Here is a 17403-nt window from a genome sequence, read left to right on the forward strand (position 1 = left end):
AGGTCATATTATTGTTCAATTTATTTAATTCTTTGATTCAAAGATAAGAATTGAGTCTAATATACTCCTTATTCAGAAACCTTAATTCAGGTGTGGTGGAACAACAATATATGTACTCCAGTTGGAATTGCAATATGGAAAAGCAAAGGTTATTGCTGGTCCATGTCCACTGAGGCTGTGAAAGATAATCTGAGAGAGTTCTAAGTTTTAACATGAAAAATTGACTCTGAAAGGCAGGATCTTATGGTGAATCTTGGCAAAACCTTCAGGCCTCATTTAAATTAAGATGTGTTGCATTGTGCTCTGAACCTGAAGACACGTTATGGATTCGCTGGGATGCTGTCTGATAGTAGGAAATACAAATACAAAGGAAAACTTAATAACGTTGTATTTTTAATTAGAAAATTGCAGTTCACAGAGGTGCTTGTCATCGACATGTTTCAAGTTATGAAAGGATATGGCAAACAGAAACAGGCTTTATGCAATAGCGAAGAACCGGGGTGGAAGAAAGGAGTGTAGATAAGAAGATTATGTGTGTGAAATTTAAAACAAAAGACAAGAAGATCATCTTCACACAGAGAAAAGATAATATTGATTTGTTTAAATTAGATCGATTTCCTTTAGAAAATCATGTTTTGAAACATGACATTGGAAACACTTGCATGTAAATGGCACTTTTCTTGACCTCAGGATGTTTCAAAGCACCATGTGCATGATGCAGCACTTTTAAGTGACAGTTGTACTGTCTGAAAGGTGTCGATGCAGCAATTTTTACATCGTAAGGTTGTACAGTCAGCCATGTGAGAAGGACCAGATAAGCCGCTTCTGGTGATTTTCGCTGAGGAGTGCACTTTTTTTGTCTCATTTACTCACGAGTTACTGGTTGAGCAGTATTTCTTTCCCGTCCTTGGTTTCCTTTGAAAGGTGGTAGTGAGCTGCTGCCTTGAGCTGCTTCCATATACTGTAAGTTGACCCTCAGTGCCATTGGGAGGAAATTCTAGGATTTTGACCCAGTGCCAGTAAAGGAACAGTAACGTATTTTCAAATCAAGATGGTGATGGGCTGGATTGGAGCTTGCAATTGGTTGTGCTCCCATGTGTCTGCTGCCCTTGTCCTTTTAGATGATAAGTGCTATCTAAGGATCTTTGGTGAATTTCTGCAGTGCATCTTGCGGATGATACACACTGCTGATACTGAGCCTCAGTAGTGGGAGGAAGTGGATGCTTGTGGATGTAGTGCCTGTCAAGTGGGCTACTTTGTTCTGGATGCTGTCAAGCTTCTTGAGTGTTGTTATTCTTGAGCAAAGAACTCCTTGTTCTTCAGTGAATGAATGTCATGAGGTCTTCAACATCCACCCAAGAGGGATGATGAACTTCACTTAATCTTATCCAAAAGCTAGTACCTTAGAAAATGTACCACTGCACTGGAACATTAGTCTCAGTTTAGTTCTCAGAACTCTGGACAGGACAGGAATCCAAAATCTTTGAACTCTTAAGAAGAGTGCTGACTAGTGAACCATAAAGCTTACTAAAGGTATATACACTGACACCTACGTATTGGTTTCTGAAGAAGATTGTTTTTAAGGTTAGCTTCTGTTTGAATTACAGAAAGAAATAAAAAGAAACATTTCTATAACATCTATCACATCTTAAGGACATGTTTCCCAACCAGCAAATAACTTTTCTAACATGCTAAATAATAGCAAAAATAATATGGACGGAGGCCTTGAGGCACGGTGAATGCCTCTGAGCCAGAGCTGCAGGTTCAAGTCCTGTTTGGACTGACTGGTCTGCTTTTGCGTTGTCATTTTAATGTATTCACTGCACTTCACTTCCGCATGTTCAGCGTATTTCTATAACTACAAAAATCTGGATTTTTATTTTGCATTCTTCAGTGTTTAAGGTGTGTAATGTAATCAGCGAGAAGCAAAGTAATGAATAAAGTAACACATCCAAAAATGCTTCAAGTTTTGTCATCGGCCTCCTGTTCTGATATATATCCATCTGATTTTGCTTGTGTAGGGCCCTTGCATTGGTAACCAGCAGAGTCTAGCTCACAGCAGGCTCTGGGATGCAGTGGTTGGGTTCCTTCATGTCTTTGCTAATATGCAAATGAAGCTTTCTCAGGTATGTTCCCACTACATCACTGATAAACACAGTAATACTGCAAAATAGGCTAAAATTGCATGTAACTGTAGGATTTCCACTTAACTAGGAGTTAAAAGTGCTGCACATACAAACTTTTTTCTTTCAGCTCACATCTGTTAAATACATGAAACATGACACTGAGCTGTCCTGTAACAAAGCCCACAATTTGTGTGTTTTTATTTTAAAATTTGGGGATGATAAGATGATGATGAGTGTTGTCAGATATTCTGTTACTGAATACTAAAGTGGACTACGATATTTCTATTTTTAAAAACTTGACATCAGTATAATGTGCAAACAGAGTCCTTGCTGCATTATAATTTCAGGGAACCTTGAGTGAGCTGATATGGAATAAAAAGCCATCAGATAATGATTAATTCAGCAAGGACCTGAAATTAAGTCTTGGTTGTTCCTGGTTAATATGGTCTGATCTAATCCAAAAGTCTTTAGATCAGCAAGGGACCATTGTCAGTTATGTTGCAAATTCATCATATTCGTCATTTATGACAACAATTAAGAATGCAGGGGGACTTTTAATCCAGTGAATTTTGTGAGGATTAACACCAAATGTTTTGGATCCAGCATAAAAGTAAATCAGTGCTGTGTCACAGCATCTATATATAACTGTTCATTTTTTTCCAGTTGCCAAATTTAATATCTATCCTTTATGGAATTGACAGCATTTCTATGTAACCCTATAGTAGAGAGATTCAGATGTTGTACCAATCAAATAAGTTCCTTGGGATTGTCCTGATTAGAGGGAAAGTGTTGCTTGAACTTGGCTCTGAAGTGGCCTAACAAGGCACTGAAGTGTGTGAGGGCTTGGGTGAGAGTTGACACCCTTGTGTCAAACTCAGTTTGTATCTCAGTTGTGTCAAACTGCTACAGAAAAATGTCAATGACGAGTTAAACTTGGTGTGCTGCCCAGTACTGAGGTAGTCCCCAGATGCAACAGTAGTCTTTGTCCATAAATTCTGTTGAGTTAGTTCTTGTTGATCTTAAAGTCTTTTTCCCTGGCTTCCCGCTTCCAAATGCTTCAACTGGGTTGCAAAACGCACAAAGTGGTGAGTTCACTTGTAAAATGTGTCTGATTTATGAATAAGAGTCAGGGCTTATAATAACAGCTAAACGAAAGATAGACGATTTTATTCAGACTTGAAGTAAATTTTGTGAAATGAGGAAGTGTGATTTTGGAGAGTAGTTGACATTTGAAGTGCAGCATGGGCAAATATTTCACCACAATTACTCCATGAACAGTTTACTGTTCCAGACAGCATGGGAAAACATTGTCACAAATGTGCTCAATGGAAACATCTGGGGGAGTTTTAGCTCTACCATTAGCCCGTTCCCAGCCTCCCGTCATCACCACCACTCCCCATTAATACCATCCCCCACCTCCACGATAGTTAAATCTCTGAAGGTCCTTATTTCTCCAACCCATGGGTTTCGTTGACTGTTCTAATTGTAGGTTGTTTTAAGGTAACAAGGCAAGAGATCCTTATGGCACAGCATTGAAATTCCTTTTGACCTAATTTGATATTTTTGTACAGCGAAGGAATTTACATTCATATTTTGCTAAGATTGTTTTGACTCCTCTTGCAGAAAGCATTTTACAGTCATTTAACATAATCTCCATCCAGTGCTTAAATGTTTTTGTATGTTAAAACATTATGATCTTGAAATATTTTGATAAATTTTAGCTTCTAAGCAATTCTTCTCCTCTTTCGGCCTTTCCAAGTGTCAAATCCCATTACAAAAGATAACTAACTAGCTGAAGGCTTGTTTCATTCCCTTTACATAAAAATAGATGAATTAAAAAGTAAAATGTTTACTTTTGGATTGTAGGATTCCAGCCAGATTGAATTGCTGAAACAATTGTTGGATCTCCAGAAGGATATGGTGGTGATGCTGTTGTCACTGCTAGAAGGTTAATTTTTTTTTGCACGTTTTAGAGATTTAGTTAGCATCTGGTCCAATACTAGTAGCATGTTTAGCCATTGCTGTAAGTACTATTTCCTGCCAATTTTTTGCATTTCTTATGTTTTACATCTGAAAGTACATCCAGTTCCACAGCAAATTAGGATGCTACACTAAATGTAACCATTCAAGTAAAACAATAGCTGTGGGATTATAAAAATTGTCATTCTACTCTATTAATGATTGCCACCCAAATTGAAGGTACACAAGTTTGTCATAGTCTCTGTTTTCAGTTTAAATTATTTTGGGTAATTATTTGAATGTGGATGAGCTATACCTAGAAAAAATACTCAGAAAAGTGCATTTATTTTTAAATATAATTATATAATTTTCATATTTTTAATGGATAGAACATTTCTCATAAATTGACTTATTGATTTCAAATTTTAAATGCTTTGTTTCAGGAATTAGTCCATTCAAACTTTGTGTTTGTGTCTATTTAAATTTATTGTGCTGTTCTCTCCAATTGTAGGTAATGTCGTAAATGGAACGATAGGCAAACAAATGGTGGATACGCTGGTTGAGTCTTCCAGCAATGTGGAAATGATTCTGAAATTCTTTGATATGTTTCTGAAATTAAAAGAGATAACCAATTCTGATACTTTCAAAGTCTATGACCCAGATGGTAAAGGAATAATGTCCAAAAAGGAATTTCAGAAGGCTTTAGAGAGTCAGAAGAAATACACACAACCTGAAATAGAATTTCTACTGTCTTGTGTTGAAGCCGATGAAAATGATATGTTTAACTACATAGAGTTTATTGATCGATTCCATGAACCAGCCAAGGACATTGGTTTTAACGTAGTTGTATTACTGACTAACTTATCTGAACATATGCCGAATGACAGCCGCCTGGCGACCCTTTTACAACCAGCACAAAGTGTGCTCACATATTTTGAACCCTATTTAGGGCGCATTGAGATTATGGGTGCTGCAAAGCGCATAGAAAGGGTCTACTTTGAAATCAGTGAATCGAGTAGAACGCAATGGGAGAAACCTCAAGTCAAAGAATCCAAAAGGCAGTTTATCTTCGATGTTGTGAATGAAGGAGGGGAATCAGAAAAAATGGAACTCTTTGTGAATTTTTGTGAGGACACCATATTTGAAATGCAACTAGCATCTGAAATCTCTGAGCCTGATTCAGCTGAGCGAGCCGATGATGAAGAAGATGAACCTAAGCCAACTGAAGAGGAGAGCGATGAAGAGGTTCTTGAATCCTCCAGTGCTTTTGCAGCAGCTTATCATGATTTCAAAACCAGATTGTTTAAGTTTTTCTGCATTTTTACATTTAAAAATATCAGAAGGCACTACAAAAAAATTAAGCGATTGACAACCATGGAGTTACTAATGGCATTTTTCTTCTTTTTCTGGATGTTGTTGACTAGCCTTGTGTTCTTTGTTTTTAATGTAGTCCAAGGACTTTTCCAGATTGTATGGAGTGCTATGTTTGGTGGTGGCTTGGTTGAAGGTGCCAAAAACATCACTGTTACAGATCTTTTAGCAAGTATGCCTGATCCAACACAACTTGGAATTCACGGAGATGTGGCAGAGTCAGAAAGAGCTGAAATTCCTGAGGCAAGTGTTACTACAGAGCTTGAGACTGTAGTTCAAGGTGAGAAAAATGAAGCAGACATGATGCCAGATGCATTTGGTATAGGTACAAAAAAAGGAGGCAAAACAGCGAGCGATCTGTATGGAGGACTTGGTGATGTCTCAGAAATCATAGGAGCAGACAGCTCTCCTAGTATTGAGAAAGCATTGCGGCAACAGAAGAAAGCACAGGTAAGTTGTAAAAGTATTTCTTATACCAAAAAGCTTTCGACTTCAAAATATTCAAACTTTCTGAAAACTTGCAGCCTGAATGTTTTTTTTGTGCTTTCTGTTGAATTTCAAGATTGAACAAAAGAGTAAAGCTGAGAATAAAGCAGAGGCTGAGAAGGCTGAGTAAGTTTCGCTTGCAAAATATCGATGCAAAGAATTTCAGTTCAAATATCAGTTATTGCCAGGTAAGTGATTCCTGGTGTGCTCTTGCCTTGATAGCACAGAGGATGGTGAGAAGAAGGACAAAGCTAAAGAGGAACAGCCAGCTGAAAGTGAGGGAAAAGAACAAAAGGAAAGGAAGCAACGCCGTGGACAGAAAAAGAAGCAGCCTGAGGCATTCTTGGCAAATTTCTGGGAGGGACTGGAAATTTATCAAACCAAGATTCTGGTATGTATCTAGCCTGTGCTTTTATATTGTGCATTCAGTACTTTAATATACGATAAAGAAAATTACTTCCAGCTTAAATTTTGGTCACTTTCTCTTTATTAAATGCAGCAGTATTAAGAAACTAGGTACTAATACTGGAGTTGAGTAAATTATAGAATCCCTACAGTGTAGGAGTAGGACATTCAGCCCACCATTTCCGAAGAGCATCCCACCCAGACCACCCCCTATAACCCTGCATAAGGCCAAATCTACCTAACCTGCACATCTTTGTGATGTGGGAAGAAACCCACATAGACACAGGGAGAATGTCCAAACTTCACACAGACAGTTGCCCGATGCTGAAATCAAACCCACATCCCTAGCACTGTGAGGCGTTAATGTGAACGACTGAGCCACCGTGCTGCCCAGTGACCTCAGATTCACCGGATTGATACTGCACAGGGGGTGACCATTCAGTTAATATTTTAAATTGCAAATGTATACTTTATTCACAAAAAAAACTTCATATTCACAGCAGTTCCACATAGTCTTTGCAGATAAAGAAAATCAAAATTGGAATTTGATTTCCCTGCAGTTGTATACATTGCAGTTGCAAAGTAGTTACACACATTGGGGCAACAAGAGGGTCAGATGATTGAAAAGACTCTCATTATACTTCATCAGTAAGGCCTTAGAAGGTATTCTTTGTCAACTGCACATAGGGTACAGCTTCCCCAAGCCTTAGTGCATCCCTCAGCTCAGACTTCTTGTTCTTAGAATGTGCCAGTCTGCATCAGTCAGTTGAGGTCAACTCCTTGCCCTGGAAAACCAACAAGTTTTGAATAGACCAAGGAATGTCTTTCTCTGAGTTGATTGACTGCGCCTGGATAACAATATTTGTCTTGGTGTGTGTCCCAGGGAATAGGCCGTAAAGCACAGAGCCCTGCATCACAGAGCTGCTTGATTTCAAATTTTTATAAACCACTGTATCTCTCTCCAGGCCTTCTGTGCAAAGCGCATTCCAGAAGGAGCTATATGACAGTCTGTATATCCCCTGCAACCTCTTTGAGGGCAAAGTGTGGTAGTAAACAGAGACCATACATGCATATAGGATCTAATGGGTAGTGCCCTGCTTACCACCAGCTAAGCAATGTCTTGTTGCTTGTGTAAAGTTATGGTGATGAGGCAGTCTACCAAATGATATTGACAGTCTGCTCAGGGAACCACCGGACAGTGTTCTTAAGACCTGTGGAAAATGAAACCTATGTGCTGTCCTGATGGACTTGTGGTCAAAGGGGTTTTTCTTTGCAAATTTTTCCACGCAGAGCAGGTGATATAGAATGGTCCAACTACTTGGAGTGTTCCACAGTGCTGAGGCCCCACCCTCCTTCGTAACACCGGGCACAGATAAAACCTCAGTATGTACTGCCACTTAGCCTTTGCCTACTGAGGAGCTATGCACAGCTTGGTGCAGCCACACAAAAAGGGGGCCATCAGGATGTGATGGCAGCATTAGGTATATCAATTCTCCACTTATCCTGAGCTTTGTACAAGGTGTTCCTGCATACACGGTCCATCTTTTACCTCCAGATAAAGTGGTTTGGGTGACTGCAAGTACTGGTTGAGGAGCCAGTCCAGACCTGTGTCAGCAACACTGAGAAAATCTTGCACCTGATAACTAGGTTTCTTACCCGGAATGGAGGAGGAACGATGCTGCCATAAGCCTAGTTTCTGCCTCATATTGTTAATATGCTCCTGTCAAGATTTTGCTGAGCCACCTCAGAACCATGCTCCCAGCATCTTTAGGTAATCTGTCCTGATGGCCAATAAGCTAATTGTGTTTGGGCACCTCCCTGAAATGAACAATGAGAGTTACTGCCATTCCCCCTCCTCCTCTCTGCAATGTTACACATTCCTCCTGTTCAGATAATAGTGGTAAAAATCTGCTGATGTCCCCAGAGAATGATTTTGATTACAACTACTGAATTGAGTTGCATTTATTCTTCAAGTAGAAGGAATTCTCTTTTTTGCAAGAACAAGGCGGAGGCGGAGGAATTGGGAATAGGGAATGGAATTTTTGCAGGAGGGTGGGTGGGAGGAGGTGTAGTCTAGGTAGGACAAAGGACTGAGGTGTTCATTGTCAAAAGATGAGAAATTAATCTTTAAGTTCGAGCAGACCTTGAGCAGATTTAATATAGTCTTTAGGGACTGTGGGGTACTCAGTGGTTCCTACAGAATTAACAAATTCCAAGTTTGATACTCTTATCAGGAAAAGGCTTGGAAAAAGGACGGAGCAAATGTGAGTGTTCAAAATACCTAGTTATAAACGATAGCATTAAGACATCTTCGTTTTCTTAATTCTTCTAAACATAGAAAGTTTGTATGGTGAGCAGGTGGCTAAGTGAGGCTGAGTTCATGAAAAGATCTGCCATGATCCTATGGAGTTATTAATATTATTATTAATAGAGGGATCGAGTTTCGGAACCAAGAGGCTATGGTGAAGCTGTACAAAACTCTGGTGCGGCCGCACTTGGAGTATTGTGTACAGTTCTGGTCACCGCATTATAAGAAGGATGTGGAAGCTTTGGAAAGGGTGCAGAGGAGATTTACTAGGATGTTGCCTGGAATGGAGGGAAGGTCTTACGAGGAAAGGCTGAGGGACTTGAGGCTGTTTTCATTAGAGAGAAGAAGATTGAGAGGTGACTTAATTGAAACATATAAAATAATCAGGGGGTTAGATAGGGTGGATAGGGAGAGCCCTTTTCCTAGGATGGTGACGGTGAGCACGAGGGGGCATAGCTTTAAATTGAGGGGTGAAAGATATAGGACAGATGTCAGAGGTAGTTTCTTTACTCAGAGAGTAGTAAGGGAATGGAATGCTTTGCCTGCAACGGTAGTAGATTCACCAAATTTAGGTACATTTAAGTCGTCATTGGATAAGCATGTGGACGTACATGGAATAGTGTAAGTTAGATGGGCTTGAGATCGGTATGACAGGTCGGCACAACATCGAGGGCCGAAGGGCCTGTACTGTGCTGTAATGTTCTATGTTCTATGTTCTATGATAAGTTTCTGTTAATCCTAGATTGTACTTTTTCAATATTGCCCAGCTTCCACTCACCTTAGACTTGACCTCAAATAAAAAAAAACTTACTTTCTGCATCCTAACTTGAAGCAAACACCATTGATCTATCACATTGTGCTTGCTGTAATTTTTCCCTACTGCCTTCAATTTAAAGACCTTATTGTTTTGTTTAAACACAAAGGTGTTAAAGATGGTGGCCAAAGGCAGGTATATGGAGTTAGGCCATCATCTCATGAAGTGATGGAACAGGCTCAAGAGACTGAATGGCCAACTTCTGCTCCTATGTGCACTACCTTTTATTTGCAGACAGTGACAGGTTGCCAGCTGAATGTCATGGTGATTGAAGACTTAATTTCACTGATTGAAGACAAGCTGAATAAACTGCTGAGCCATCTTCAAACACCTGCTAACTGTAGAATATGGATCCATCCACTATCCACCACCCCTCCTGTCCATCAGTAAGAATCTGAAGATACTCCCATGATTTGAAATGGATTTAGCTGGTAGAGAAGTTGATCTTCAGTATAAATGTTTTTACAATATTGATAGAAGTTCTTCAAAATAATTATTGAAATGCGATAAAATAGAAGTCACGTTAAAACATCAAGTTAAATTGGCCTGAGACTCTGAGTGCATAATGGTATATCACAAATTTATCATTCTTGTTTCAGAATTATTTAGCCAGGAATTTCTACAACCTGAGATTGTTGGCTCTATTTGTGGCATTTGCTATCAATTTCATTCTGCTCTTCTACAAGGTACTGCAAAGAGTGTGAACTTTATTTTCCTTTTGATAATGTAATTTTGTAATACATGCTAATTTATTCACCGCAAGCAATGACACAAGTATAGAGGAGGACAAGATAACAGTTCCTTACTGTGTGCAGCAGTACCAAGTTTCTCTGCAATAGATATTAAGGAAGTTCGTATCAATTAAGATAAATGGTATTTGTGAGGAGATTTGCCAAATTCTGGTGAAAATTCAAACACAAAGAACAGAAAAGGTTTATTCATGTCCAATTAAAGGGAGATGATTGGGATTGGCTATGTAAATCTCTCAATTTCTACAGGAAAAAAAATCTTCTATTAGATCTTTAGGCTTCCAAAGGGTCAGTCCAAGAAAACGAGACAAGAATTTAGAATTCTGAAATATGTGTATTACCTCTAGGTATGACAGAAAAATGGCTGAAGTGCAGCACGTGGAGGTCAAGGGTCAGATCCAGTTGGGGCCAGGTTTGATGCAGAACCCAATCCAATATTGGTATAAGCTAAATTCAAGTTATTCCTCATAATTTGACGTTGCTTAATTCAAAGAAGTATATAGAATTTCAAATTGCTACTTATAATAACAATTAACATTTCTATTTTAAAAATTAAAATGTGGATTATTAGAAGTGGAGATAATTTTCTAAATTACATGTTTATCAGAATTGTAGCAGAAATTTCAACTTGAAGTTTTAATGAATTATGCAGGACTTAAATACTTTTCCATGGTCAGGTGAGTAATTTGAGACATAAAATGTTGAGTGGAAGTGAAACATCGATCTGGCCTCATCATTGACTCATAGGAGGAAAAAAAAGTTGAAAAAGAAACAAAATTTATCTACTTCACAAGTTCATGATGATTGTGAAACTCATTGCTAATTGAATTGTACATATTGAGTCTTTAACCATTAACCCAGGAAAAATGCTTAAGGAGTGGAGAGGAGATGGTGGTCTTTAAATAATATGATTGAAGGAAGGAAGAAATCTTGGCTCAAAACAATAGAATAATATTAATTTCATCAGCATTAAACACTGAAGAAAAATGTTTCTTTCACTATAGGGTAGTAGTGGTCTCAGAGACAACTTTTAAATGTTTGGTAACTATTGAGAAGATATTGAGGATTTTACAAATGGGAGACCTATTTGTGTTCTTTCCCCTCCAAGAGCAATGGGAGATGCATTTGGTATTGCTTGGGAAATGTGGAAAAATGTTCATGACTGAATAAGTGTTTCCTGGCTTTGGATGAGTATCTTAGATGCCATTTTGTCACACTTGACTTTATGTTTTTATGAATTGAAACTTACAGACATTTGGCACTATCAGCTTAAAACAGTTGATCTCAGGAATCGTTCATAAGCAGCCAGTTAACTGCTCTTAATTAAAAGGCTTTTGTAACACACTGAATGTTCAGCTCAGTCCAAGGGAAGTGTAGCTGTAAGTTCAAATCATGGTGTCAAAACTCTAGTCCACATCCAAAATTAACCCTTTTAACAATTTCAGAATCAAATTTGAATAGTAACTCAAAGAAAAATACATTGCAGTTCTGATAATTTTCAAAATGAAGCGTAAAGTCGAAAAAAGTAAAATGAACTTCTCAATAGTTCTGGTCAGAGCTATTTTTTTATCCATTGTAGTTTATTTCTGAAATGGTCAGTCTTGAATAAAAATAGGAAGTTGAAAGTGTGTTTTAAATGTTTGTTTTACCATGAAATACATAATATATATTGTTCCAGAAGTGTTCTATTGTTTTTGTTTTACTTTCAGGTGACTGAGCCTCCAGAAGATGATGAGGAGGGAGATTTTAGTTTCTGGAATGATGATAATGTAGATTACTACGTGTTACAGGAGACTACTGGATACATGGCCCCAACACTAACACTCCTTGCCATTATTCATACCATCATCTCAATGCTTTGCATCATAGGGTACTACATATTGAAGGTATAGTACTTTCAAACTCTCCCACTTTAAGAAGTCTATGCAGCTCAGAGACTTAGCACTTCACATCATTTCTTGAAGTGCTGCAGCCATTCAAATTTTCAGGCTCACTATTGATAAAATTAACTCATTTTAACAATCAGGTTATTCTGAAATCATTTTGTATTCTTTGTCATAGAGTCTCCCATGGTTCCTATCTATCCTTTCAAAATTATTAAATAATCTATATGCCTCTTATAGTTAAGGAATACATGCCTGGTGTATGGAGTCTCTCCTCATAATTTAATTTGTGAAGGCCTGGTGAATCTGCACTGATCTCGAACTCCTTCCAAGTCATTATGCCCTTTCAAAAGTGTGCTGTTCAGAACAGCACAGAGTACTCCAGCTAGCGTCTAGCCAGGGCTTTGTTCAATTGCAATAAGATTTTGTACCTTTATATTTTAGTTCTCTCGATATCGAGACTAGCATTCCGTTAGTCAGGTTGGTTGTTTTGTTGTCAGAGATAATGGGAACTGCAGATGCTGGAGAATCCGAGATAACAAAGTGTGAAGCTGGATGAACAGCAGCAGGCCAAGCAGCATCTCAGGAGCACAAAAGCTGACGTTTCGGACCCAGGGTCTAGGCACGAGACGTCAGCTTTTGTGCTCCTAAGATGCTGCTTGGCCTGCTGCGTTCATCCAGCCTCACACTTTGTTATCTTGGTTGTTTTGTTGAGCCTGGTTGCTGCACTTTAATATTCTTTGTATGCATAGATCCCTAAATCTCTCTCTAATTCTACAGTTCCTATCATTCTATGATTTGAAGCAAAATTGGTCACTGTTTAAAATGTGTAAATACAAAAGAAATGCAAGTGTACTAAGATGATAATATCCAAATATGTTGTTTTTGTTCCATTATTGAATTGTATAGGGTTCATTTATTCCTGCAAAGATTCTTCTTTACACTCTGGCATTGTTCCTTCTGGATTTTCATCAAGGAGCCGTCCTTTGTTCATTCCTATTTGACATCAAATGTGTTGCTTTGAGGTGACTTAAGCTAAAAAGGCATGTTCTGTCTGTATGCTGACAGCACATGGCTCTGCCTCTCCACATCATTTCTTTACCCCTTCACTACCTTCGTCGGCAGACTGTTCATTTGTCCATCATCCAGTTGGAGACAAACCAAAGTTTTCTCCAATTAAACATCAGTATGATGACATATCTTTGGTCGTTGAATGTTCTGTTTCCTATCCGTTGACCCCAACCCACACCCACAAACTGAACCAGATTGTTTACAACCTTAACAGTTTATTTGATCCTGAACTGACTTACCAACGCCCTATCCTCTCCAGTACAAAGGCTGCCTACAACCTTCACCAAGCTATCATCGTCACTTTTCCTGCCTCAGTTCACCTGATGCTGAAAACCTTCTAGGTTTAACTATTCAATTTCTCTCCTGGTAATTCTCCATTCTGTCTTCTTACAGAAATTTCACATCTCCCCCTAAACTTTGACCCCAGTCCCATTCAGTCAACACCCCTGTGCTTGCTGACTGACTTTGCTTCCAATCTGTGAGTGCCTCAGTATGAAAAGCCTTGTCATTGTATTCGAATCTCTTATGGCCTCATCTCTCTCTTTTTCTGGAAAACTCTTCAGCTCTGGCAACTATGTTGTGCAAACCCAGGTTCTTGTCTATTTGCACTTCATTCATCCCCTTATTTGTAATCTCTCTTTCAGCTCTCCAGGCTCTAAATTCTGGAACTCTTGCCCAAAATCACTTTACATATCCATGTGTGTCTCTGTCTTCTCTGCTCCTTTGAGATGTTCCTTGAATTTACCTCATTACTCAAGCTTTTGGTCACCTTGCTCATGCTTTCTTCTGTAGCTTGGTTCAGTTGATGCCTGATAATGCTCTAAATACGCGATGCAAATACGAAGGCATTACGCGAAGTCCATTTGTTGATTCAGCAGTGTTGACTAGGATTTGTCAGGTTGATTGGTATCTCTGTCAGTTCATTGCGGGAGACCTGACAGAAACATGCCGTTCAGCCTCTTGGGCCTCTCTGGCAATTGAGGTTCCCTGGCAGAATAGGTCCCTTTTGCCAAGAGTTGTTGTCCCATCAGAAGCTGGGAACATTTCGTTGCCAGTAACGCACCCAGCAGAGGCTCAGAGTCAGCATGGCTCCCCAAAACAAAGGTAACTTCAAATGGAATGTGGATTATGGAGCAGCGGTGACAGAAAATCATGGACAAGGGTGGGGTGGGAGGGGTGTTTGTCTTTCAGCAACCACCCCACCTTCCCATTGAACAGTGCCTAATTACAAAGGACTATCAACAATTACCCCCTTCCCTCCAGTGCCCTCCGAGGAAGTTGCTGGGTAGACTTCCAAGGGTTCGGAAAAGCCTGTTGCCCACAGCTAATCCCTGGGCTGCTACAATGTTGTGGAGTTTATTTGTCAGTGATGAGTCCAGTATCGCATTTCAGCCCTTCCTGTCTTCTGCCTGAACACTAACTCAATCAGGGTTTGCCTCCATGGCGAGACAAATGTGAGGTCCCTCTGGCAATTAGTGGGTCCCAGCTGCTGTGTTTCCTGCCATGGGATGGACACCATTAAAACCACCCCAACAGTTTCAGTTGATGACCAAAGAATGCCTTTTGCTATCCAAATGTAAACAGCCGTAGGTTATGTGGTTAACCAGTAACGTTTGAAGCTGACACTAAAGCATTGATGTTACATTAATTTCTTTACACTCCCCAGAATGCTAGAGCTGATTTTCTTGGCTAATGTGTTCAAAGGTTCCCCTTGTGGTCTTCAAACGTGAAAAGGAGATTGCCCGGAAGCTGGAGTTTGATGGTCTGTACATCACCGAGCAGCCGTCTGACGATGACATTAAAGGACAATGGGATCGTCTCGTCATCAACACACCGTATGTAAAAACAAATATTTCGCTCAAATAATGCATTTGTACCTGTGCTCAAAACACAGTCAACTTTTAGTTCCACAGACTGCTGTTCTGAAGCAGGTTAGCTTAGTTTTGTCACAGCCTTCAACAATCATTTGAGTTCAACAATCATTTTAAAAATAAATGACTTGCACTTATATGATACATTTTGATCACAGGCAGTTTCAAAGAGTTTTACAAACATTGAACTGCTTATTGAAATCACTGCTGTCATGCAAGCAGCATTAAAAAAAAATCTCTAAATTAGGAAGAGTCTTTCCATTATTTAAAAACAACCTCCCTCTTATTTTTAGAGATAATGGGAACTGCAGATGCTGGAGATTCCAAGATAATAAAATGTGAGGCTGGATGAACACAGCAGGCCAAGCAGCATCTCAGGAGCACAAAAGCTGACGTTTCGGGCCTAGACCCTTAACGTCAGCTTTTGTGCTCCTGAGATGCTGCTTGGCCTGCTGTGTTCATCCAGCCTCACATTTTATTATCCCTCTTATTTTTGCTCTCTTTGGATTGCACATGTTCACAATAATAGAAAGGTAACCTGCGACTGATCTCTATCAGTAACCTCACTCAACAACTGGAAAAGAGCAGCTTGATAAGATGCACCATCTGAATTTCCCTCCTGACCTCTCCTTGTCATCTGCTAATAGTGGTGAGAGCAGGAAGCAACTCTGGTGCTGGTCGAACTCCCATACTACAACATTTAGTTATAAGTGCAGTTTCATGTCTTGTGCATTCAGCTATGGTAAATATATCCAACTTCTACTATTGCTAACCATACCACTATAAAACAAAATAAATCATCACAGTTGTGAGCAAGGCCTAAAACTAGCTTCTAAAAGCAATATCCAATTTTTTTTGTACTCAGTTCCACTTGACTATTATTTTATATTAGTTATTTTTGAAGGTGTTCAATCTGGTGATATTTCCACCAAAAATGTGCCACGTTTGTGATGTCTAGCTGCATATTATGGATATTGTTTGAAATACTGAGATCTATTGTATTGTTTCAGAGATAGTAGGAACTGCAGATGCTGGAGAATCTGAGATAACAGGCTGTAGAGCTGGATGAACACAGCAGGCCAACCAGCATCAGAAGAGCAGGAAGGCTGATGTTCCGGGCCTAGACCCTTCTTCAGAAATGGGTGAGGGGAAGGGGATTCCGAAATAAATAGGGAGAGGGGGGAGGCGGATAGAAGATGGATAAAGCAGAAGGTATGTGGAGATGAGACAGACAGGACAAAGAGGCGGGGTGGAGCCAGTAAAGGTGAGTGAAGGTGGGCAGTTAGGGAGGGGATAGGTCAGTCCATGTAGAGGGATCTTGATGAGGCTAGTAGGTTCGGAGATGGGAGTGGGGTTTGAGGTGGAAGGAAGGGAGGGGGGGAGGAAGGACAGGCTAGGGAGGTGGGGACAAGCTGGACTGGGTTTGGGATGCGATTGAGGGAGGAGAGATTTTGAAGCTTGTGAAGTCCACATTTAATACCATTGGGCTGCAGGGTTCCCAAGCGAAATATGAGGTGCTGTTCCTGCAAACTTCGGGTGGCATCGTTGTGGCACTGCAGGAGGCCCAGAATGGACATGTCCTCTAAGGAATGAGAGGGGGAGTTGAAATGGTTCACCACTGGGAGGTGCAGTTGTTTAGTGCAAACTGAGCGTAGGTGTTCTGCAAAGCGGTCCCCAAGCCTCCGCTTGGTTTCCCCGGTGTGGAGGAGGCCACATCTGGCACAGGGGACGCAGTATACCACATTAGCAGGTGTGCAGGTGGAGATCTGCTTGATGTGGAATGTCTTCTTGGGGCCTGGGAGGGGGTTGACGGGGTAGGTGTAGGGGCAGGTGTCGCACTTCCTGTGGTTGTGGGGGAAAGTGCCAGGTGTGATGGACTGGAGGGGAGTGTGGAGCGGACAAGGGAGTCACAGAGAGTGGTCCCTCCAGAAAGCAGATACGGGTGGGGAGGGATAATTGTCTTTGGCGGTGGTGTTGGATTGCAGATGGTGGAAGTGTCGGAGGATGATGTGTTGAATCTGGAGGTTGGTGGGTGGTACGTGAGGACGAAGGGGATTTTGCTTTGGTTGTTATTGCGGGGACGTGCTGTGAGGGATAAGTTGCGGGAAATGAGGGCGTTCTCGACCACTGAGTGGGGGGACATTGTGGTCCTTGAAAATGAGGACATCTGAGGTGTTCGGGAGTGGAATGCCTCATCCTGGGAGCAGATGTGGCAGAGGTGAAGGAATTGGGAATAGGGGATGGGAGTTGGTTGGCTTGAAATGGATATCAGTTTCTAGGTGGATGCCAGAGATGGAGACAGAGAGGTCCAGGAAGGAGAGAGAGGTGTCAGAGATGATGCAGGTGAACTTGAGGTTGGG

General features: G+C 40.3%; 1 protein-coding gene across 4 annotated transcripts in view; it reads left to right on the forward strand.

Annotated features, from left to right (window-relative positions):
- ryr3 (ryanodine receptor 3) overlaps positions 1–17403 on the forward strand; it is a 369427-nt gene that overhangs the window by 324189 nt on the left and 27835 nt on the right. For all 4 annotated transcript variants that reach the window (XM_059649213.1, XM_059649214.1, XM_059649215.1 and 1 more), the window contains 8 exons: positions 2022–2126; positions 3993–4074; positions 4597–5906; positions 6019–6068; positions 6165–6333; positions 10069–10155; positions 11928–12104; positions 14877–15007. In XM_059649213.1, the coding sequence (XP_059505196.1) occupies positions 2022–2126; positions 3993–4074; positions 4597–5906; positions 6019–6068; positions 6165–6333; positions 10069–10155; positions 11928–12104; positions 14877–15007 (2111 nt within the window). The remainder of the gene's footprint in view (positions 1–2021; positions 2127–3992; positions 4075–4596; positions 5907–6018; positions 6069–6164; positions 6334–10068; positions 10156–11927; positions 12105–14876; positions 15008–17403) is intronic.

This window comes from Stegostoma tigrinum, chromosome 10 (assembly GCF_030684315.1).
Source record: "Stegostoma tigrinum isolate sSteTig4 chromosome 10, sSteTig4.hap1, whole genome shotgun sequence".
Lineage (NCBI taxonomy): Eukaryota > Metazoa > Chordata > Chondrichthyes > Orectolobiformes > Stegostomatidae > Stegostoma > Stegostoma tigrinum.